Here is a 23,466-nt window from a genome sequence, read left to right on the forward strand (position 1 = left end):
ACTTATTTCACCCAGCAGAGTGTCCTCAAGGTTCTTCCACATTGTACCATGTTCCCTTCCTTTCAGAGGCTGAACAATATTCCAGTATATGTGTCTCTGTCCGGTTACCTGTCAGTGAATACTGGGGTTGCTTCCACGTTTGGGCTATTGTGAATAATGCTGGTATGAATACGTTTGTACAAATACGTCTTTGAGACCTTGCTTTCTGTTCTTTTAAGTATATACCCAGAAGTGGAACTACCATAGCATATGGGAGTTCCATTTTTAATATTTTTAGGAATCACCAGACTGGTTTCCACAGCAGCTGCACCATTTTACATTCCCACCGCCACTGCACAAGGCTTCCCATTTCACCACATCTTCATCAACACTTAGTATTTTCTGGTTTTTTGGTAGTGGCCACGCTGATAGGTGCGAGGTCAGGCCTGGTTTTTTTCAGCCCAGGCTCATAACACCTTTCCCTCTGGAGTTGCAAGAGTCTTACTGATTACTTCAGGTTGTTAGTTTTCTTCTTTATACCAGTGCGGGCTTACGCTGGATCCAGAGAGAGAGAATGGTGAGAAAATGGACAATATTAACCATCTTCTCTGTGTTCTGTGGAAGGTGGTATTCAAGTTATCAGCCTGTGTTAGGAAGGCAGGAGAATATGAACACTACCACTGCTTGATCAAGGCCAACTAGTTTTATTCCTGATGTTCTTCTTTTGTGGCCTATGTTCTAACAAATCACTTGAATCCTACCATTTCTAAGATCGATACTTAAGAAGTCAGAGCCATTTTGTGCCTGAATCAGAAGAAAATTCTCTCTGATTCCAGACTTATTAAGTAGTGAGTTTTATTCCAAAGTTTTTCTCTTTTTGAGTTTATTCCTAGTAGGAAGGGATTGCTTTAAAGAAAGTAGAGGTAGGGAGGCTTTGTGAAAAGAGCTCGAGATTTGAAGTCTCTCTCGTTTTGGGGTTCAAATTGGAATTACACGCTCCTCTGCTCCTGTACAACTTCGTCGAATCACAGTTTCTTCATTTGTAAAATGGACACTATTGATCCGCAGAGGATTAAATTAGATAATGTGGACAAAGGACCTGGTGCATCATAGGTATATTAATATTTGATAGAGGGATTCAGTAAGTATAGTTTTAAAAATCAGTGATTTCCTGGGTCTTGATTTTTTTTTTTACTTCAGTTTCTTTTTCTTCATTTTTTTCTTTAAAGGTACTTTACTTCCATTGGCTTTCTCTCTACAGTATTGTACATCAGTTAGGAACACTGATGCTGGATTCTGATTATGTGGGTCTGAATCTTTGTTTCACCACTTACAAGAAATATGACCTTGGGTAAACTACTCTTCCTCTCTCCACCTCCGCTGTCTGCTCTGTAAATGTGGATAGCAGTAGTACCTGCTTCATGGGATTACATGGAAATGGCTTAACGGTCAGTAAAGGTTGGCTACTCTTAATATTATCATTATTAATCTGTGATGCATACCAAGCAATGAAGCAGAGAAGGTAAAAATTGCCCAGCCTTTATCATTTGAAAAATTGTCATTGGGGCACCTGGGTGGTACAGTAAGTTGAGCGTCCAGCTCTTGGTTTTCGCGCAGTTCGTGATCTCAGAGTCATGAGATCGAGCCCTGCCTCAGGCTCTGTGCTCAGCGTGGAGTCCGCTTAAGACTCTCTCTCCCTCTCCCTCTGTCCCTCCCCCCTGTGCGACATGCGCATGCGCTCTCTCAAATAAATCTTTTAAAAAAGTTGTAATCATCAGCTGTTGATTTCCTACAAAATGGCAGATGAAAACAGACAAACTTGGCGGCTCCCCCACATAATGAGAATAACAAATCAGCAGAGACTCCATAGCAATTTAATAGCTTTGGCTGTTCTTCCTGACAGACATTTCTTTCTCTTTATGCCTCTTTTTAAAGGAGAATATTCTAGAATGGAGGGCTGGACCTACCATTCTGTTTCTCACAAGTGATGGGAAGGCTGCCCCAGGGTGCCTGGCTGCCACCTGTTTCTCATCTGTTGCGACTTTGATCCCACTAATGGATTCACTTGAGCAGTTAGATAGCTCAGCACCAGCACAGCCGACTGCACATGGAAAGGAAGCAGAAGTTTTAAAGGGTGGCATGGTTTGCCTTCATTACCAGACAAAGGGCCAGCAGGATATTCAGGTGTACTGAGTTTTATGTACAAACCATACTAAATTTTCAGAGCTCTGACCCTTACAAAAATACCATTAAAGTGCTTTCCTCTTCATCTAACATTCATTTCCAAAACCACTGAAGTGAAAGGGTCTATTAGTTCAGGGCCAGATTTGAAAGCACATGAAAACTGCATTCATGAGGTTAAGAAATGGCTTAATAATTAAGTTAAAACAGTTGAAAGTGGGTCTAATTTCAAACAGATCAGCTAACCGTGTTAGAAGCAAATGAGGGTGTGTTCCTTCCTATTTTCTTTCCCACCCCTAAGATATTGGCTCCAACCCCACGCGGTTTTTCTCGTTTCTTTTTTTTTTCCTTTTAAACTTTATATAAGATTGACTTCTTCATTGCCCGTATGTTAAATCGGTGTCACACACCATGAAAACCATAGTACATTTGATATTTTGTCCATTTCTTTCATTCTGCACCCAATTCGTGTCTTTGCCCACCCATTAGGACGTAGTTGGGTGTTGCCGTCTAGATACATAGATTTTATTCCGTGCTGCTGAGCTATATAACTTATTGGACATTACAGCTGAACTCATGTGATGACGTCAGTTCAGGATGCGCTTAGTATGTTTGCAGTACCTCTTGTGCACGTACTTGGTTACCGTCCAGAGTATCATCGGAGCGACCCGCCGTTCAACAGTTAGCTTTCATTCCTCTTGCATCACTACTTGTGCAGCCACTGATGGTAATTTCCTCTTCCGGAGGCTTGGCGCTGGGGCATGGTGAGGGGAACTGCATGCGTCGAGGAACTGATTGGGCTGTCGTCGTAATAATAGCTCCCAGTCAGCGAGCCCCTCCTGTGTGAGTGACATTAAGGGTTTTTACCTCTATTACCCCAGTGTATTCTTGAAGCCTGGGCCAGGGCAGCTAAAGCACAGGATCTAGAAGACATGAGCACTGCTATGCTTGCTCACGAAGAGGCATCAGAGGGAGGACTGGGGCAGGCGTGGACCCGTCGTCCACACTGCAGGAGGGAGTAGAAGGCACAGCGAACTGGAGGTTAGAGGCCTGGGCAGACTCCCAGAGCAAGGAAGGAAAAAGACTAGGCCCCTGAGACTGGACTGTTCGCGCATACGTCATGCGGTGGTGCCTGGTGTTTTAGGGTGGGTTTCAACAGTTACCCACCATAATGTTATCTAGGCACCGGCCCAAATATTGGCGATAGAAATCCCAAGTGTGATCTGGCCTTGGAGGAGGTTTTAGTCTGGGTGTTCTGGTAATACTGCTCTTCCACCGGGACCCTGGTAGGCTGGGATTGGAGTGAGGGAGGGGTCTTACGTAGGTACATTAGCTGCCCCGTGCAACATAATCGATTTCGGGGTGAAAGTTTTATGGGTGACTTCTACCAAGTCTAAAATGAATTCATTAAGAACAAAAGGTATTCATCATAAAAGCACCAAAAAGAGAAAGCTTTCTTACGAAAACCAAAGTGCTATGTCAGCAACACCCAAACATGAACGGTCAGCTAGGCCCAATCTCCTGTCCCCACCGGCTGGGAGGAGGGAGACTCCAGGAGAGGATTACCGCCTGTGAGGATCTGAACTCCGGTGTCCTGAACGGGCTTTCCTGCTCTCGCTTGGACTCCGCTACTCTTCCTTCAGAGGTCTTTCGTGTTTTCCTCCGTCGGCAGTGACCCATGCCAGGCATGGCCGTGTGCCTCAGTTTGCCTGGGACAGTCTTGCTTTACACCTGGTGTCCTGATGTAACTAATCGTGGTGCCCCCCTCCTCACTCCCCACCATGTCCTGGTTCGGAAGGTGAATTATGCAGCCATCCCGTCAATTTCTAAAGTGGACCCAGCACTTCGCTAAGCACTGCTTGGGACGCAGGCGTCTAGGACGTGGTCCTTGCCCTCAGGGAGAAGAAAGTCTAGTTGGGAAGACAAGATCCATGTGTTTGAAACAAAATACATAATATAGAAAGTGCTCAATAACAAATTGGAAGCTAGGAAACCTCTGAAGATTGGAGGTATCGGGGGATGTGTGGGTCAGTGCTCTTTGTGGACAACAGAAAAGTGTTCATGTAGCTTACAAAGGAAGGGGTTTACGAGGGACACAGTTCACAGACTTGTTGGAAGGGCCGGCGAGCGGACGCTGCGGGAGCAACAGGAACAACACCCAGAACCACGTCGAAGCTGCAGCAGGAAGTGTTCCGGCCGCCCCGTCCCTCCTCACGAAGCTCAGTGCACAGCCAGTGCCTCCCTGCGTGGCGTCGGAGAGTGGAACCCGGGTCTCAAGCTTGCGCCCGGGGAAGGAGGAGGATGGGAGACGGCCCCCGGCGTCTGCGGCGGTAAGAATTCTCGGCGCGGGGCCCCGGCCGCGGGAAGGCGCTGTTGGGCATCCGCCGCGGAGGCCGTGCTGGGGTTAGCGCTGGCCGCGGAGGGTGGCGAGGCGGATCAGGAACGCGAAGGACGCTCCTCTCAGGGTGAAAGGAACACGAGTCAGGTGGCAGAAAGCACGGGACGTGGGCATCCATACACAGATGGGGCAGGTGGGAGGCGGGGGGAACGATGTCCGCTGTGAGGGGGAGACTCCGGGTTTGGAAGGCAGGTAGCGCGAGACAGAAGTTAGGCTTTGCTGCAGTAACGCGTGAGCTCTGGAACCTCGGGCTTCACCCCACCAAGTTCTGTTTGCTGCACACACTGCAACGCACCTGGTACCTGGTGGTGGGCAGTTTGGAATCAGGGCAGTTCGTTCCACGCAGTCCCTCAGGGACCCAGGCTGACAGCGAGCGGAGAATTGCTGGAGAGCCAGCTCTTCCCTCCCTCAGCACTGGAGTGGCAGGTGGCATTTCTGTTCACAGCCATTGACTGGAATATTCATGTGGCCCCACCTACTTCAAGAGCTTGGGAAATACATACTGAATAAGTCAGGAGAAGATACGAGTAACTGCTAGAAGCATCTGCCATGGCTGTTTGGAAAGTCTTTGAGCACGAGCATACCCGTGAAAGTCATCTGTGGGAAGAAAAACTCGGGACCACCGGGCCACCCAGTCTGTCCTGCTCACCCCCAGCGCTCCCAGGCCTAGCACAGCACCTGGCTCGTAGTTGGCACTTGGTACCTATTTGTTGAATGAACTTGGCTCTCGGTGACATGCAGGGTGGAATGGATAGTTTCTCCACCAGAGACAGGGAAGTTGAGAATAAATCTATAACTTCAACTTGGGATATTAGTATACTCTTCCATGGCTAAAAAAGAAAAATAATAGGTAAGCTACCCAACCTGTTCTTGGAAGTCATTTGACGTCTTGATAAGCAGATTGCAAAAGGCCCTTTTTAAATTGATAGTAATCTTGCAATTTAAATTCTTTTCATCGAAACTGTAAGGATGAGTACTTTAGAGCTGGGATGCTTCTAACCATAAATTTGCGTTTTCTTCCCTTTGCCTTTCTAATGATGAATCTGACAGTCCGTTTCTCCCGTCATACTCACAGTATTGACTTTGAGATGTGCCTCAAATAATAGAACTATGGATAGTTTTGTTTTCTAACGTAGTTTGCAGCATTTTACATTTAAAGAGTTTTGGAGAAACAAATTGTCTCCTGCCCCTCTGTCTCCCCAGTGCAATTCTATAAAATTCCTGAGAAACCTAAATATTCAAGCCATAGGTCAAGTCAACAATTACCTGGTAGGAAGTCAACCTGTAAAAATGGGATGCAGCGCCCTGCAGATTTGCCACCGCTTGCGAGAGGAAGCTAAAGGGCCACAAAGGCAAGGAACCACTGCAGGTGTACTTTATGAAGATTCACATTTTCCTTCCAGAAGCTCCTGGCTCCCAGGGCTTCTCTCTTGCAGACATCCGTTCTGAAAGATAGAGTATCTCTTAAGCGCCTGAGCTTTGGAGTCATACTGTGTGGATTTGGACTTTTGCCTCTATTCCTTATTAACTGTATGATCCTTGGCTGAGCACTTACCCTCTCTAGGTATGTTTCCTCTTTTATAAATTGGGAGTAATAGAATCTATCTGACAGGGTGATTTGACGAATGCGATAATGCATGGGAAGCACTCAGAGCATTACCTGGCACATAGGAAGTGATCGATGAATATGTGGTGTGAAATGGGGGGCATGGTGAAGTCAGTGAAGATTTATCTGAGCCTAGATAATCAAGATGCTAATGATACTGTGTCCATGGGCATGGGGTATGTTTTGCCCGAATCACACCGTGAGAAGAGGACTTGGTCATTGGTTTTTTCAGGTACATATATCACCAGCAAGAGTATTTGTAAAGTCTAGTTGCCTTAAAAAAATATTCATGATCATGATTTAAGTTCCCCTTTTTCACTGACTTTGAGTGGCTATTTCTTTTCTGTGATCCCTTTAGATGAGGTCAGTTCCTCTGAACAATCACAGAACATCTATGGTACAGGATAGTGTTATTTGCTACTAGATCTTTTTCTTGTAGAGATTCTTGTAGCAGGTAATTTCCTCTTCTGTGTTGTACTATATTATCTGAAAATAAACACAATCTGCCTAATTGGTCTCCCTGTTTCTACCCTCTATATAAATCAGATCGTGTCTCCCTTATGTTTAAAACCATCAAGGATTCCATATGACCCAGCATATGTACCCAAAAACTGAAAGCAGACACTTAAGCCAATACTCGTACACCAGTATTCATAGCAGCATTATTCACAATGACCAAAAAGGGGAAAGAACCCAAGTGTCAACCAGCAAATGAGTGCACACACAAAATGCGATATATACATATAATGGAATTTGACTCACCCATAGGAAGAAAGGAATTTTGACACATACTGCCATACCTGTCATATGAATGAACCTTAAAAACATTATGCTAACTGAAATAAGCCAGGCACAAAAGGAGAAATATTATATGATCCCACTTATATGAAAGATCCAGAATAGGCAAATTTTATAGAAGCAGAAAGTAGATTAGAGGTTATCCAGGGCTAGAGGTAGAGATGGGAGTTATTTCATACCTGTTATAGAGTCTCTGGAGTGATGAAAAAGTTTTAGAAATAGTGGTGATGGTTGTACAACATAACATATGATTAATGCCACTGAGCTGTGCACTTGAGAATGATTAAAATAGTGAATTTTATGTTATATGTATCTTACCATAAGAAAAACATTTTTTAAAAATGTTGAATTTCCTCATGCTCACAGTCAAAACAAAAGTCCCAGCCTACAAGGCCTAGTGTCTTGGCCCCGCCATTGCCCTTCTGATGTCATCACTGACCTTTCTAGCCCTTGAATGTGCGGGACCAGCCACACTGGTCTCGGTGCTGCTCCTTGACAAGTGAACACACCAGCCATACTCCCTCAGGAGGGCCCTTCCACCTGCCAGTCCCTCTGCTTGGAACCTGCTTCTCTTAGATGCCTACATGACACATTTGTCATCTCCTTCACTCAAGTGTCTGCTGAAATTCTGCCTTAATCAGCGAGTCCTTCCTGAGTAGCTCTCTGTAAAACAGCCACCCCACCACAACCGAGAACCACCCCCCCATTCTTACTCCATTTTTCTTCATGGAAAATCTCCCTGTCAGACACACCACGGATTGATGTGTTTCTTTGTCTCCAGTCACTAAAATGGAAACTCCGTACGTGCTGGGATATTTTGCTTCATTGCTTTCTTTGTCTTTAATGTCTAGAACGGTGCCTGGCATGCAGAGCAAATGCTTAGGAAATGTCTGTTGAGTGAATGAATGAATGTATTTGTGTTGGAGGTAGGTAGGTAGGTAGGTAGGTAGATAGATAGACAGATAGACAGACAGATAGATAGATATCCCTTACTAAAAAGGATTGCAGGACCAAATATCTGGTCATCTTATATATCAGTTAACTATTGCCACTATAAATGCCTCATGACACAACCACAGAACTTAGAGCAGTCCAGCTAATCTCAACCGTTGGATGGCTTTTTACCTTTTGACAACCTGGTGTCTGTGAATTGGTGTCTCATTGTGGTGTTTTGTTTTGTTTTGTTTTGTTTTGTTTTGTTTTTAAAGATTTTATTTATTTATTTGACAGAGATAGAGACAGCTAGCGAGAGAGGGAACACAAGCAGGGGGAGTGGGAGAGGAAGAAGCAGGCTCCCAGCGGAGGAGCCTGATGTGGGGCTCGATCCCATAATGCTGGGATCACGCCCTGAGCTGAAGGCAGGCGCTTAACCGCTGTGCCACTCAGGTGCCCCTCATTGTGTTTTTAACTTGTATTTCTCTAATTACGAATGAGGTTGGCATATATGTATGCATTTGTTGGATTCCTTTGATATCATTTATTTAGATTTCTTTTTCGATAAAGAGTCTGTGTAAGTCTGTTGCCCATTTTCTTCTGTTGAATTGATACCTTTTTGATTTTTAGGATTTCTTTGTATTATAAAAGTCTGCAGTCAGCTGTATGTGAAGCACGTGTCTTCTCTCCGTTCGTGGTTTGTCTTTTAACCTCCTCGTTGGTGCCTTTAGAAGGTCATGTATTTTTGTGATTTAAGAACTGTTTCCCTACCTTGTGCGTTAGAAAGGTTTTCTGCCCATGTTACCTAAAATTTTTCCAGTTCTGCCTTTCCCAGGTTAAATAATCAATCTACCTGGAATTAATTTTTAAGGATGGTGGGTAGGGGTCCAATTTCATTGTTTTATGTGTCTACAGTGAATTGTTCCAGAAAATTGTATTGAAAGTCCATCTTTCCTAGTGGTCTGAAATGACTCTGTTTTAAAAATCATGTCTCAACATATATGTGAATCAGTTTCCAGCCCTCTTCCTGACATCTTCTTATATTAGTTGTCTTGCTGTGTAACAAAGCTGTGTAACAAATTACCTCAAAATTCAGCAGCTTGAAACAAAAAACATTCATTATCTCAAAGCTTCTTTGGGTCAGAAATCTGGGCACAGCATAGCTAGGGTTCCTCTGACCCCATGCCTGTTAGGAGGCTGCAGTTGGGGTGTTGACCAGGAGTGTAGTCTCACCTGAAGGGTTAGCTGGGGTAAGAGCTGCCTCCAAGTTCACTTTTGTGGTGATGTTGGGATTCCATTTCCCATGGGTTATCAGATTGAGGTCTTGGTCCTTCCTGGCCATTGGTCAGAGGTCTCCTTCAGTCTCTTCTCATGTGGGCTTCTGCGTAAGACACCTCACAACATGGCAGCTGGCTTTCCTCAGAGCAAGCAAGCAGAGAGAGTGAGAAACAGGGAAGCCACGGTTTTTTGTGACCTAATTTCAGAAGTGGCATCCCATCATTTATGTTGAGTGTTATTAATTAGAAGCAAGGCCAATCAACTCATAGTCAGGGGGAGAGGGAAGTTATTACACAAGGATGTGAATCCCAGCAGGCAAAGATCACTGGGAGCCATCTTGGTGGTTGTCCACCACACTTTTATAGTGATACAAACAATTAAATCTCCTGGTATTAATCTTCTCTGTCATTTTCAGTGACATTTGGTAGGGTTGTTTATTTTTTTACTTTTTAAAAACTATCCATATTCAAAATGGAAATAGGGGAAATGAGCATGCCTTGGGATGGAGCTTTAGAAGAACACATAATGGAACTTTGGAAATGAGAGGAAAATACAGATGTGAACTTGGTTTAGATGGCCGATTTTAATGTAGTCATGGTAAGTGTGTACCTTGTAATTTTATTTCACTGGTTTCTCTGAATTTTTCCTAGCTGAATAACTATCACAGTGATCTATAGGAAACATTTCACATGTTAGCTCATCATTTATGAGATTCTTTGGACAGAACAAAGCACCTGCCATCTCCTTTATTCATTTTATGCAGTTCATGGAGCTCAATGATGCTAGAACCATATTCCCAGTGTCACTGAAAATGATGCTTAGAACAGGATGGGAGGGTTGCATTGTAATAGTGGTTAGCATCACTCATGGCTTCTTTTTCATTTAAAACACAAACATCTGCCAACACACTCTCATGGTTACCTAGTGGGAAGAAATCCTTGGGAGTAATTATTTTGAGTTGAATTGCTTGCTTAACGATTAACTTTCATACACCTGATTGTTCCATTTGTCGACATCCTTGTTCAAAGCTTCCCGTGTACACTCCATGGAATGAGGGTGGTTTCAGTTGGAGCTTAAGAGATTATCGAAAAGACTTCATCATCAGGAAAGCATCTGGACCCAATTCACCTTTCCTTTCTTCACACCTGTGGGGCCACATTGGTTTGTACAGATGCGTACTTCCACCCAGTGTTTTGGGATAGAGTTCAGATTTCTGCCATCATCATGAACATGGTGATTACCAACTTCACAGTTCTCAGGGAGCCTTATGGTACCGTCTTTATTTCCAGTCCCGTGTGTGTGTGTGTGTGTGTCTGTCTGTCTGTCTGTCTGTGTACTTGTGTATACATCCATAGCTGATATTGAGGTAACAAAAGAGAGACCTAGTTTTGACACAGTAGATAAATAACTTGGGTTTTAAGTGCAGCTAGTAAGAAAATCTATGTGCCTTCTCTTTGAAGAAGAAAAATTTAAATCACAATGAATAAGAAGTAAAAATAAATGCATCTCCAGCAAGATGTGAGACCTCTGATGACATACCTTTTAGCAAAGCTCACAAGCTCTTGGTTTTTGTAGAACTAAGGAGGTGACGTATAAGCAGATGGCGACACCCCCTGTGGGCAGAGATCTTACACTGTGATATGAACTCTAGATCCTCTTCTTCTACCCTGCACTCCACACACTTCTTTGGTAAATGTAACAAGCCAGGAACTAGGCCAATGTGTAAGGCATTTGAATGGACTCTTGGTGCTGAGTTAAAGAAAGATTAGGAACTTCAAAGAAGGTGACAGAATTCAGGTAGGAGCCCACAACTGGAGGGCTTGAGGAGGCCTTATGAAGGCTGGACCACCACTGTTGTTCATTCCTGATTATCAGGGACTGAGGCAACAGTTTACATTAAGAGGTGCTTCCTTAAGTATATTTTTTGGGAATTAAAATGCAGTCATGAAAGAGATAACTTTCAGATGTGAAGATGATTTTGTATTTAAATGTATTAAATTTTGTATTTAAATTTAAATTAAATTAAAAGAGCAGACTCTACACTCAGGAGAGTTTGAGGATCTTTTCTGATAGCATACTGCACTGCATAGTGTATATTTTAACATAATTTCCTTGCATCGGTCCCATATTTGGTGTTGATAGATTTTCTGCATAGGCCATATGTGTAGGCTCGGCTGACAAAAACCAAGAAGGTGATGCTGAACTCTAATTGATCTTGAGTTATGCGTTATTTTCTTGTTCATCCCTCGTAGCTTCCCCTTCAAGCTCTAACAATGCCTTTGAGCCATGAGAAAAATTTACACATAATATTTTGAATCCATTAAAAGAAGTTCAGAGCTTAAGAGTTGTTTTTTGTATCTCTTGAGTCGGATGAATTACCATCTCACAGAAAATAATAATTAGGTGATGGGTTGATGCCGAGCTTTGATTTTTGGTATGATTATCTTATTCTTTCATTTGGCTCAGTTCAAGTCAGAGGGTTGGGCGTCCTGCAAGAGAGGGACCACCCAGACCACGTGCAGGCACATCAGAGCTCTTCCTTTGGTGAATGTCAAGGCAAAATTATTCAGAATATAATCTGAAATGCATTTGATCCTATGGCAGATAGTTTAATAATTTATTTTTGGCCTTATTAGCAAAGCCTTGTATTTACTCTGCTGTCACTAAAACAAGATCATAGTGATTTTGTGTGTGCGGGTATGTTCTGGTTTAAAATTTTTTTCTTTGCGGTTTTAATGACCTAAGAGCAATTACACATTTGAGGTGAGAGGATGTGGGGGGAAATTACATACAAATAATGTCTAATTTACAGTTGCCTGTGCCCAAAAGTGACACAGAAAGGCTGACAGTACTGTGCTCTCATCAGTAACTCTGTGACAGAGGTTTTCTCATGTAAATATTCTCCCCAAATAAATGAAAAGGTGTAATTGATTCCAGGTTTGATTCGTGGAGCTCGTTACATGCCAGTGTACCTACAAGACTGATGGATGACACATAGAACATTCTTCGCAGAGACTTGAAGAACTAGAAACTACTGAGATCTTTGGTTCGGAGAGAATCAGGCACTCCTAATTATATGGTATTAAGATGCTCCCAGTTGGAGGAATTGCCTGGAAAAGTAGTGGAGAAAGGTAGCTTGGCACCCTCACTCCCCTGTGTGTCCTCATAGCTGGTAATGACATGAAGTGCGGGGACAAGGGTGTCTGTCAATCCGAGGAAGGGAGCTGGCACGTGGACCGAGATCGCAGGGCCCTGGCAACACCTGCAGGTGTCCGGGACAGAAGAGCTCATTTAGGCGCTGCACGGCAAGATGGGAAGACAGGTGGCGACTCTCTTCCAGGGATATCTTTTATTTGAGCAGAACCAGACCAACTGTTCCTCATTAAAACACATTTTGCAACATGTTCTAATGTGAGCAGATCACGTGTGTGTGTGTGTGTGTGTGTGTGTGTGTGTGTGTGTGTGTGTGTGTTCAGAGAAAATTCAGCAGTGCGCCAAAGTCTCGGCATGGCTCAGAACTGCAGGACAGGTGGAGTGCAGTGCCCCCGCAGGACCTGACCTGGCTTTCCGGGAATGGCCTTCTGTAGAGAAACACAAACACCACCATTGCATCCGTGAGATGCAGCAGCAAGTAAAGTGGGTGAAGCTGCTTTGGAAGGAATCTCGATCCTGATAGTCATTTGGGATGCTGTGTCTTGGTTTTTCTCATTTCTTTATATTGCGTTAGAAATGTACCTCTGATGTGTTATTACCGAGGTTGAGCTTAGTGTGACTGAAGCCAAGCCTCTCATCAGCTTTGCCACAGATTACCTGCTCTAGGGGATTGGAATTACGTAGATCGGGAAGGTTGGGATTAAGTCATGTTAACAGCTTCCCTGGGAGTTTGGGGGGAACAAAAGAATGCATATGGAGTACTTAGAATCGTGCCAGGCACGTGGTGACCAGTGCCTAAATGCTTCTCATCTACTTAGTGTTTTTATATAGAGGCTGTCATCCACCTGTCCTCCTGGATCCTTAGGCTTCTGATTCTGGGGCCATATTACATGCTGCAAGCTATAAATATTTTTCAGGGAGGAAGAACTGCAGGAGAGGCCTCAAAAAGGCAAGACTTTCTCCATTGGAAGGCCAAGCCCATCCAGCTCCCAGGAAAAGGAGAGGATGTTTGCACCTGTATAAAAATATAAATATAGAAGGCAAAGGAACACATAGAAGTACCAATACTCCTTCAGAGAGCATTAATTGACCACCTCCTTCAGATCCTTATCTCTTTCGGCTGAAAAAGCCAGGAGTAGGACACACATGGTGGCTTAGCAGGTCTGCGTGAGCAGAGGCTGAGCCCTGGAGACCCCGTCTTCCTCCACCAGGAAGCTTCATGGCCGACTAGTCGTACAGTCACTGGGAGGTGCCCTGCGCCCCTTTACCCTGTAACGTGGAGAACATCAGGCTTCTGTTGGAGTGCATTCTCCCCTGCAGCTGGTTAGCTCCACGTGGACTGAGCACACCCTCTGGTGGGACAACGATGACATGGGGAAGTCACATATGCCAGGAGTGGTAAGGGCAATAACGTGCTCGTACACACACACACACACACACACACACACGCATGCACGCACACACACACGCGCGCACACACACACATGCACGCACACACACACACACACACACAAGATAACCCACGTCCTGATCCCAGCAACCTGTGAATGTGCTGCCTCACATGGCAAAGGGAACTTCAGGTATGTGATTCAATTAAAGGTCGAGATGGAGAAATTATCCTGGGTTATTCCCCGTGGGCCCAGCGTAAATCACAAGGATCCTCACTGAGAAGCCTGTACTACTGGCTTTGAAACTGGAGAGAAAAGGCCACAAGCCAGCGGATACAGGCAGCCTCTAGAAGCTAGATAAAGAGCAAGGAGACTAATTCTCCCCTCAAACTGGCAGAAAGACTGGAGCTCTGCCGACACTTCGACTTTCAAATTTCCGACCTCCGGAATTACAAGAGAATGAATTTGTATTAAAGCCTGAGGTTTGCGGTAATTTATTAGAGTAGCAATAGAAAACTAATACACCATGCTCCTTCTCTGCTGGCAATTTTTTCCCTGTTGGTACGATTGTATTTTTATACTGTGTAGTGTTGATGATGTTCGACCCTACGTTCCATCTACCTAACAATCTTAACAAAAAATCCAGGAGTAGGTAAATGGCAATTTATATGGAAAGCCTATCTGCATCTGTATAAAATGTGCATCTGAAGTACTAAGGAGCAGGTGGAAAGGCAAATAGCCTTTCAGCCAGCACTGCCCAGCCCCCTCAGCGCTGGGCCCTGGGCATGCACTGGCGAGGCTCCTCTCGAGGAGTGCGCACAGATTCACACAGGAGTAGACAGGCCATTTACTACCACTGACAAGTGCCATGATGAAGGCCAGCCAGCAGGATGCCCAGCCCCACAGAGGGGAAGCACCTCACTCATCGGGGCTGTGTGCTGGTTGAGAGAGTTTTTCCTACAGGAGGTCCCGTCTGACTGAGCCCTGGGAAAACAATCATAAGAGGAAGCAGGGGGCAGACAGAGCGTGAAGGGGAGCTGGCTGGGTCAGGCTGGGCACAGAACATAAAACCTTTGTGGGACGGAGAGTGACCTCTTTCCTTCCCTTTTTAGTTTCCTTGAAAAAGATTTTATGACTAAATATCAAAGGAAAAAGCAGATGTAAAAATGAGCCCCTGGCACACATGACCAGTGAAATTGTGGAGTTCAAGTTTCCCTTCATGTATGAGGTGGTTTTAGTTAAGAGCCGTTCCAGAAGGCTCGCTCCACAGGGAGAGGCATAGCTTCTTCGTCATGGGTTAGCACTTGCAAGGATAGTACCCAGGACAGGACATCTTCGTCTCAGTGCTGGTGGTAAGTGCTGTGGGAACCTCGGGTCTTCCCCATGTTCTGGGTCACACTCCTGGAATGTAATATAATAGCCCTTCGTGTAGACTTTCTGTATTCCAGGCACCCCACCCAGGGACTGGGTGTATTGCTTCGAACCCTCTTGAAATCATCTTAAGGTGGATATTGACATCTCCGCTTCATAGAAGAGCTAACTAGGCTTCGGGAGTTTAAACCACTTGCCCAGGGTCACACAGCTGCCAAATGTCAGACCCTGGATTCAGTTTCTGCCCTGCCAGAATCTGAAACCCGTGCTCATTCGTTATATACCGTGTGTCCCCTGATGGTGCGGAAGGGACAAAAATGGCCTAAATCAATTAGTCATATTTGAGAAGCAAATAAAATAGTGACTTTATAATTTTACCAAAAGAATATCTGAGGCAGTTTGCCAATTCCATTAGAACCGCAAAACACCATGGAATGTGTTAATCTTCAGTTTTACATGCTCGAAAAACTTAATATGCGTATCTCACTCGGTCCTCCTAACAGCCCTATGATGTGAGAATACTAACAGTATCTCCATTTCTTAGGTGATTTTTATGTAGAAACAGAGATCATTTGCCCCAAAATCCTAAAGTGGAGGTGGGATTAGCCCAGAACCAGTGCACTTCCTGGCCCCAGCACTGGTCTCATTTGACCTCAGTGTTCCGAATGGGCTCGGGTGTAGTAAGGCTCCTCTTCCCGTTCCCCAGCCGTGCACGGGCAGCTGCTCAAGGGAGGCGTAATTCAGGATGGACTGTTGTTACCATCCAGCCAGACAGAGTTCTTCTTTCTGAAGTCTTCATTTATCTCCACCTGATTGAAATCTGATCCGTAGACTTCCCGAACAGCAAAGTGGTTTTTGTTTGGTTTTGTTTTCGGTGTAGGTACTTGGTTCTACTTTAACAGATTTATTACTTGAATAGATTTGATAAGCTATACTTTTGAAAATTAGTAGGATGTGTTAAGAATTAGCAAGAATGTTTAGAAATTAATCAAGGAAACAGTGGGATTTACAAGGTGGGGTAGAACCCATGTTAATTAAAGTGAACACTTTCTCAATGTTGCCCTCAGTTTACTCTAACTGGATAAATACAGGGATCTTTTTATTGAACAAAGGTCCTGTCCTGCCTCGTTTCACATTTCTGTTTTGAAAAAGGCATCTCTAAGTGGGGTTTGATTTCTTAAAAAGTGTAAGTTTGAGAGTTGGTGTTTACTTAGTCTTAGCAAGCAATAACATGTCTCATCCTGGGTGTGTTACAATATGAGAGATGGAAGCGCATCTTGAATTTCAAGAATTAACAACCTTTGGTAATAATGTTTAAGAAGTTTAGGGAAGGTTTGAGCCTTCTGTTTAGTTTCTAGAACTATTGGCCATACTAAGTTTTTCTCTAAGTCAGTTATATACAGTGTTCTTGTGTGTGTGTGTGTGTGTGTGTGTGTGTGTGTATAGAAACTTTTACCTTAGCATTGGTTATTTATCATCACCTCATGTAAAAGCACTTTTTGTTTAAATTGTGCCATAGAAGTGCTGCATTATTTTGTATTCACAAATGCTGCTGCTGACTGTGTAGAGCCCTTTCATAGTTGTATGTTTAGATGTTGGAGTGTCTTGGACTTTAGGAGAAAGTCTTTCTGTTTCCTATATATTTTTTGAAGATTGTATTTATTTATTTGTCAGAGAGAGAGAAAGAGCACAAGCAGAAGGAGAAGCAGGCTCCCTGCTGAGCAAGGAGCCCGATGCAGGGCTCGATCCCAGGACCCTGGGATCATGACCTGAGCCTGAGGCAGATGCTTAACCAACTGAGCCACCCGGCATCCCTCCTATTTTTTTAAGATACTTTTCCTTCAGTATCACAGTGGTGGTGACAATTGAAATGTACAAAGCTAGCTGCCTGCTGAGTACTGTCAGCTGAGAAACCTTTTTTTCCAATCTTATCTTTAAAAATATATCATCGGACTCTTTTAATCAAGATCTCAGATCAGTAAAAAGTGAAGACATAAAAGAAGCACAGTGTGGTAGAACAGGCTACATTTTCCCTCTCCTGCTGTAGTGTTTGTCGAGTGTCCACCGTGATCTTAGGGAGAGCGGCCGGTCCGGTGGGTGCGGCTGCCCATGCACGCTGCTGCTCTCCATGAGATCCTGTGGTGCACACCTGGCTACGGGGATGGGGGGGTCCGTTATGTCCAGATGTGTTAGGTGTTTGCTGGGAGCACGTGGGGGGCAGGGGTGTGAAAGGGAATAAAGTAACACCCGAGGAAGAATGCATACGTTGAATATAACTACAGGTAATCCACTATGGTAATTCAATAAGTCACTTTCATATTTGGAGCAAAATTTTATGGCATATGAGTTAGAAGAAGGAGAAGAAATTTTGTGGAACAGTCATCAAAAGTCCAGGGTTTCTTCAGGCCGAGAGCACAAACACCATAGCTGCATTGCAGCCTTGCGAAGCAGAAGGTGTTCCAAACTCAACCAGGTGCTTAATGCTTCAAGACGTAGCCTGGTCCTGCCCAGGTCAGCCTGACCCCTGGCCTGGCACCAGTGGTCACCAAGTGGCAGCTTGGAATTGCAGGTGTGCAACCAGGGGTCCAGCATTCAGAATGACGGGTGGAATGGGGGGGACTTCCCCTGCAGCTGGGAGAGATTGCGTTTTACCGGCTACTCTTGGAGGGCCCCCTTCCAAGGCCCTGTGCTTAATTCTGTATTCATACTTTTTCCTAAAAAGAGAGCTCCAGTCCCCATGCTATCTGGATCTACTCCTTGGTGAGGAGTCTGTGAACTTCCTAAAGTCACGCATGGAAATGTGAGCTGTGCTGTGTGCACGTGGACATAGGCACCTGCCCATTTTTCTGGGGAACGGTCAGTCCGTAGCCTTCACTGGCTTCTCAGAGCCATGTGTGACTCAAAATGTCAAACTCGGACCAAGGAGACCTCAATCAGCCTCTCAGTTATGGTCTTGTAAACCCAAATTTAAGAAGCGATGGTTTAATTTCTAGAGGCAGCGACTTAGGATTCATGTAGGTTCGTAGCCTGAATCCATCACAGGACAAATGGGTCACCAGGGACATGGAGAGGCACGTTTTTGATCATTTGCACCTCTTCTGGAATACACACCCCCATTCACTCACTTATCTACATCTGAACACTTCCTCAGTACCCACTCTATCCCCGTAACTGCGCAGGTCCAAGAACCTGGAGGTGAAGTAGACAGCCTCGCTGCATTTGAAGAGCTCACATTGCTTATGTCATTGTAGCAAAGAAGGACTGCGTTCTCTCCCAAGGCTGCCAGGTCCAGATGAGTGCTGTCCTTGAGATAGTGAGACTACTTTTAGTCAAACTAAAAGTTTGTCAACATATTCTCAGCTCCAAAATATCACACAGAAAGCCAACCTCACAGAGAACGGTCTCCTGGGGCAGGGACAGCTTTGGGTGCACCTCTGAGCTCTGGTCATGCCCCCCCCCTTGCAGGGAAGAAAGCTCCATCTGTTCCGCTGCGTGCCCCCTTGTCGAGGGACAGACACCAGCAGGGTGTCGATCCAAACACCTGTGGAGCGCAGAAGTGAATCGTGATTCAACTGCCATTGGGTTGGGAGATTTATCCTTGTGGTTAGCAAGGTTTTTAACTTTGCAATTAGTCTCCTAGAGTCAAAGCAAGAATTCTTTCACGTCTATCACATGGAAGTATTAGCCAGTGGAAACTAGATTCTGAAAGTTCCTGTGGGTTCTCCATCAAAAGTCCGTTATCCCTCCTTCCCAAGCCTTCTGCCATCATTCTAACATAGGTGCTCATCACCTCCCACCTCAACTCACCACTGGATCCTCTACTCCCATGCTCTTCCCTCCCCTCAGCCTACCCTGCACATTCCTGCCACTGTCGCCTTCTGGAAAGAACCGTTTCCGCCCTTCTGTGCGTGGTGAGCTGCAGCTCCCATTTCCCACACAGAGGACGCAGCTGTCAACAAGAGATTCTTAGGGAGCGTGGAAGGGAAGAATAAGCAAAATAAAATGGTCATTGAAACACATTTTGTGCTGCTGTGGATTTCTTGTTCTTCCACAGACATGTCTTATCCTGTCCTGCTCTGGGTCGCCCCCTCAGCCCCCCACATTGTTCTTCGCATCTGTGCTCCCCTGCCCCCCCATCTCCATCTCTCAAAGCGGAGTTTCAGGTCTCAGCAGGGGAGGCACCAATTCTAAAGCCTCTACATAAGATGGAGATCTTTTATAATAGAATTAAAGTTGTACTTTGGAACGCTAGAACCATCTCGAGAACAGCAGGTGCCCCCTCCCCACTCCTCTGCACACCCCCCAGTAAAAAGTATCAGGGAACCCAGACCTCCTGAAAAGTAGTGTGGTGAGAACTCCTAGCTCTTCATGCTCCTTCCAAGCAGGACTTTCCAGCCTTCTCCATGTCTGATGCACAGAGAAAGTGGTCGTGGCTAGACAGCATACCAGAGGGAGCTGCATGTGGGGGGCCTATCCCTCTGGCCACCCAGACCTTTCAGCTCCCTCTTCGAGTTTGGGGCCGCCCTCTGCAGCAGCACCCCAGCCGGGAATCTCCACCCAGAGGGGTGTGTTTGTGGAATAAAATGGCTTCCATAGTTTTTCCTCTGTCATTTTTTTTTTTCCTGAGTAAATGTGTTTGCATCCCTAAAAGGTAACATTTTTTATATGATTCCATGCTACATAAATGTTATGCTTCATGAATTCTGCCTTGATTCTCCATAAACCAACTCTCACTCTCTCATATATTTTGTGTGTAATCTGGAAAATCATGAGCTTGGCCTAACACTTCAAGGAAAGGAAATGTGATTTATTCATACCTAACTTGAGGCCACCCGGCCCATGGTGGGTGTTTGAACGTGTCTGTGTTGAAGGGGTAACTAAGTGATCGCTGCTTCTTACGTCAGACTAAAAAGCTTCTACACAGCAAAGAAAACCATCAACAAAACAAAAAGGCAACCTATTTGAATGGAGAAAATGTTTACAGATCGTATATCTGATATCTGATAAGTAATATCCAAAATATATAAAGAACTCCTATAACTCACTAGCAAAAAAACCAATCTGATTTAAAAAAATGAGCAGAGGATCTGAGTAGATATTTTTCCAAAGAAGACATCCAGATGGCCAACAGGTACATGAAACATGCTAAACACCACTCATCGTCAGGGACATGCAAATCAAAACCCCAGTGAGCTGTCACCTCACACCTGTCAGAATGGCTGTTATCAGAAGGACAAGAAGTAACAAGTGTTGGCAAAGAAGCAGAGAAAAGGGCATGTTCTGAGGGAATGTAAATGGGTGCAGCCACTGTGGAAAACAGTATGGAGGTTCCTCAAAAAATTAAAAACAGAAATACCATATGATCCAGCAATTCGTCTTCTGTGCGTTTATCTGAAGAAAAGGAAAACACTCACCCTTGTGTTCCTTGTGGCATGATTTACAGTGTCCAAAATACAGAAACAGCCTAAATGTTCAGTGTCTTTATCCAAAGAAGATGTGGGATATATATCGTGTGTATGTGTATATGTAGATATGAATATTACTGAGCCATAAAAAAGAGGGAAATCTTACCATTTGCAACAACATGGATGGACCTTTAGGGAATTATGCTAAATGAATTAAGTCCGAGAAGGACAAATACCATATGGGCTCAATTATATGTGGAATCTTTAAAAAAAAAAAGCTCATAGATCCAGAGTATAGATGGGTGGTTGGTAGGGATGGGGGTGGGTGAGATGGCTGAAGGGGGTCAAAAGGTGGAAACTTCCAGTTACAGNAGGAATAAGCCCTGGGGTGTCATGCGCAGCAGGGTGACTGTAGTTAACAATACTATGTTGCATATTTGAAACAATACTATGTTGCATATTTGAAAGTTACCAAGAGAGGAGATCTTAAAAAAATTCTCATCACAAGAAAAAAAAACTGTAAGTGTGCATGGCAGTGGATGTTAACCAGACTTGTTGTGGTCATTATGCTGCACACCGGAACAAATAACTATGTTACGTGTCAATTACATCACGGTAAAGAGAAAAAAAAAGACAGCTTCTTCTAGGGACTCATGACTTGTCTGATAGTCACAGTAGGGCTGTTTTGTATCTTAAAATCACTTTTTTCCCCTCTATGTTTCCGTCTTCATAGGAATTCAGAAATAGGCTTGGGAATCACCCGAGCTCGGTGCCCCACACTTCTGCTGCGGCTCGGCGGGACCCCGCGAGCTCCCGAACGGCGCCCCGCTTGCAAAGGCTCCATCAAGACTGCGCACTGAGGGTGTCTGTGGGCCTGGCTCTGTGTGCTCTCCTTCTGGCTTTTTTGGTCAAAGTCTATAATTAAAGCACAACTAAATGAAGCATTTGTGAAGACTGAATTTCTAATTAAAATCTGCAACGAACAGAAAAGCAACCACATCAGTCCTCCAAGAGCTGGAATTGATACTGGTCTCACCGCCCCCGCGTCAGCCATACTTTTTAATGAGGCTTACTGTGTCTCTCATTGAGTTGGGTCATCGGTTATTTGACCTAACACCTACTAACTGTTGCCATAGCATATCTTTTAAATTAAGTTCCTTTTGGTTTATTTGCAGCAGGAAATGCAAGTGGTTGCATTTTTCTTTAAGCCTCCAGTCTTCAAGTCAGAACTTAATTGTACGGTGGATCTGGTCATCTTTTCCTGATGTGGGAAGAATTTTGAGTCTTCAATAAACATTTAAAAATGTATCTTTCTCTTTATGCTTTGTTTGGAGTCCCAATGCTACAGATATCTTATTTTTCACAGCAGATGTGTTCCTGGAAAGTTTATATGGAAACCCATGTTTGGAACAAGACTTCTCTTGGAATGCGCGGGGAGAGTCGCCAAGTAAAGGACTCTCGGTGACGTTTTTGAGAAGTGTAAGGAGTCACCCACTTCTTCGTCACCCACAAACTTTCAGAAACTGGATTTGTTTAAAACCAGCTGTGCCCCTTCTCTGACAGTTTTGATCAATGGCACCAAATGTTTATTTCTGCCTGACATCATTGGCCTTTACTAAGTACAATGACTTATTTCGCAATAGAAGGAATTGATGTACTAAGCGATCTTACGAACATCAGAATTTAAATGTTACTTGGATTGTACAGGCACAGGGAAATCAGGTGCCCCCTGGTTACCATAGGACATTTCATTTTTAAACCCACACCCTGTTCATCTTCTCTTTTTATGTGTCTTTTAAGGAATCCAAATTAAAATTTATTTATGTCATCAGTTGGTGAGCTAACAAAACAAGCAAAGCAAAACTAGTGTTAATACATTTCTCCAGAACCTGGTATGTGCTTCTAAGAAGAAACCCCATTTCTAATGCAGAAGACCTGCCAGGCTGCTCCCAGAGCCCCCCAGGGGAACATGCATTTGGGATGCTAGTGAGTCAAGACAAGAAGGATGTTTATACTTCCCATCTCACCCCTCTTACCCCTCCCGTTTCTTTCCCCACCTCCTGCTCTTTCCTCCACTCTGTTCCCTTCAGCTGTCCTTCCCGTGAAAGAAGGGCACACCCAGGCATCCAGCAGTCCCACTGCCCCTCCCCCACTGTGATGGGACTTCTCAAGGATTGTTTCAGCCCAGCCGTATGGGGTCCCCCCACTCCACCTGTCCTGTTTCTGACCCCAATTGGGCGGCAACTTCATTTTGCTCAGAGGTTCAGAAGGTATAAAAGCCCTGCAGCAAGCCCAGGTCATGTGTGATATTTACCATCCTGGTGAGCAGTTGGCTGGACCGGCAGCTATGGTCTGAAAACCCAGCTTGCTTTTCTCCGTGACCTCTGCTGGAGGGAGAGAGAGGGAAAGGGTGTGCTGGTTGCTGACAGCGCAGTTCTTGTGGACAGGATGAGCAGCCGGGAGCCCTCGGAGCCAGTGTGGTCATCAGGAAAGCCGTCCCCTTTCCAGCTCCTCTCCTCCCTGCCCACCGTGCTCCTGCACATCTCTCACCCCTTTGGAGTTGGGCCTGGCCTCGTGACCTTTGCCGGCCCATGCGGTGGGAGACGAAGCATCAGATCTTCGAGGCAGACGTGTTCAGAACGGGGGTACAGTCGCCATATGCTCTTCCCGCCACGAGGGTGATGATGGGCACACACGTCAGGATGAAGCTTTCCTGGGCCTGAGTCCCCGAGGGAGCGCGAGGAGCAGAGCCCCTAGCAGCCCGTGCCGGACGTCGTGTGACGCCGCCGAGATGGGGAGCTGTCAGCACAGAATGACCAGACCGTCCTGATTCGTACGGAGTCAGCCGTGGCGGGACGGTTCACTTCTTTGTGAATACAGCCCCGGACGTGCCTCCTGTTTTCTTTTCGTGTTTTCCCTTAGTGCCAAAGTCTTTTTTTTTTTTCTTTCCTTTCTTTTTTTTTTAATAGCGATTTT

General features: G+C 44.9%; 1 protein-coding gene across 3 annotated transcripts in view; it reads left to right on the top strand.

Annotated features, from left to right (window-relative positions):
• CDKAL1 (CDK5 regulatory subunit associated protein 1 like 1) overlaps window positions 1-21,796 on the top strand; it is a 624,642-nt gene extending 602,846 nt beyond the window's left edge. For all 3 annotated transcript variants that reach the window (XM_008707717.2, XM_040645106.1, XM_008707718.2), the window contains one exon: window positions 21,224-21,796. In XM_008707717.2, the coding sequence (XP_008705939.1) occupies window positions 21,224-21,415 (192 nt within the window). In that variant the 3' untranslated portion in view covers window positions 21,416-21,796. The remainder of the gene's footprint in view (window positions 1-21,223) is intronic.
• Window positions 21,797-23,466: the final 1,670 nt, after the last annotated feature.

Source organism: Ursus maritimus, unplaced genomic scaffold (assembly GCF_017311325.1).
Source record: "Ursus maritimus isolate PB19 unplaced genomic scaffold, ASM1731132v1 scaffold_30, whole genome shotgun sequence".
Lineage (NCBI taxonomy): Eukaryota > Metazoa > Chordata > Mammalia > Carnivora > Ursidae > Ursus > Ursus maritimus.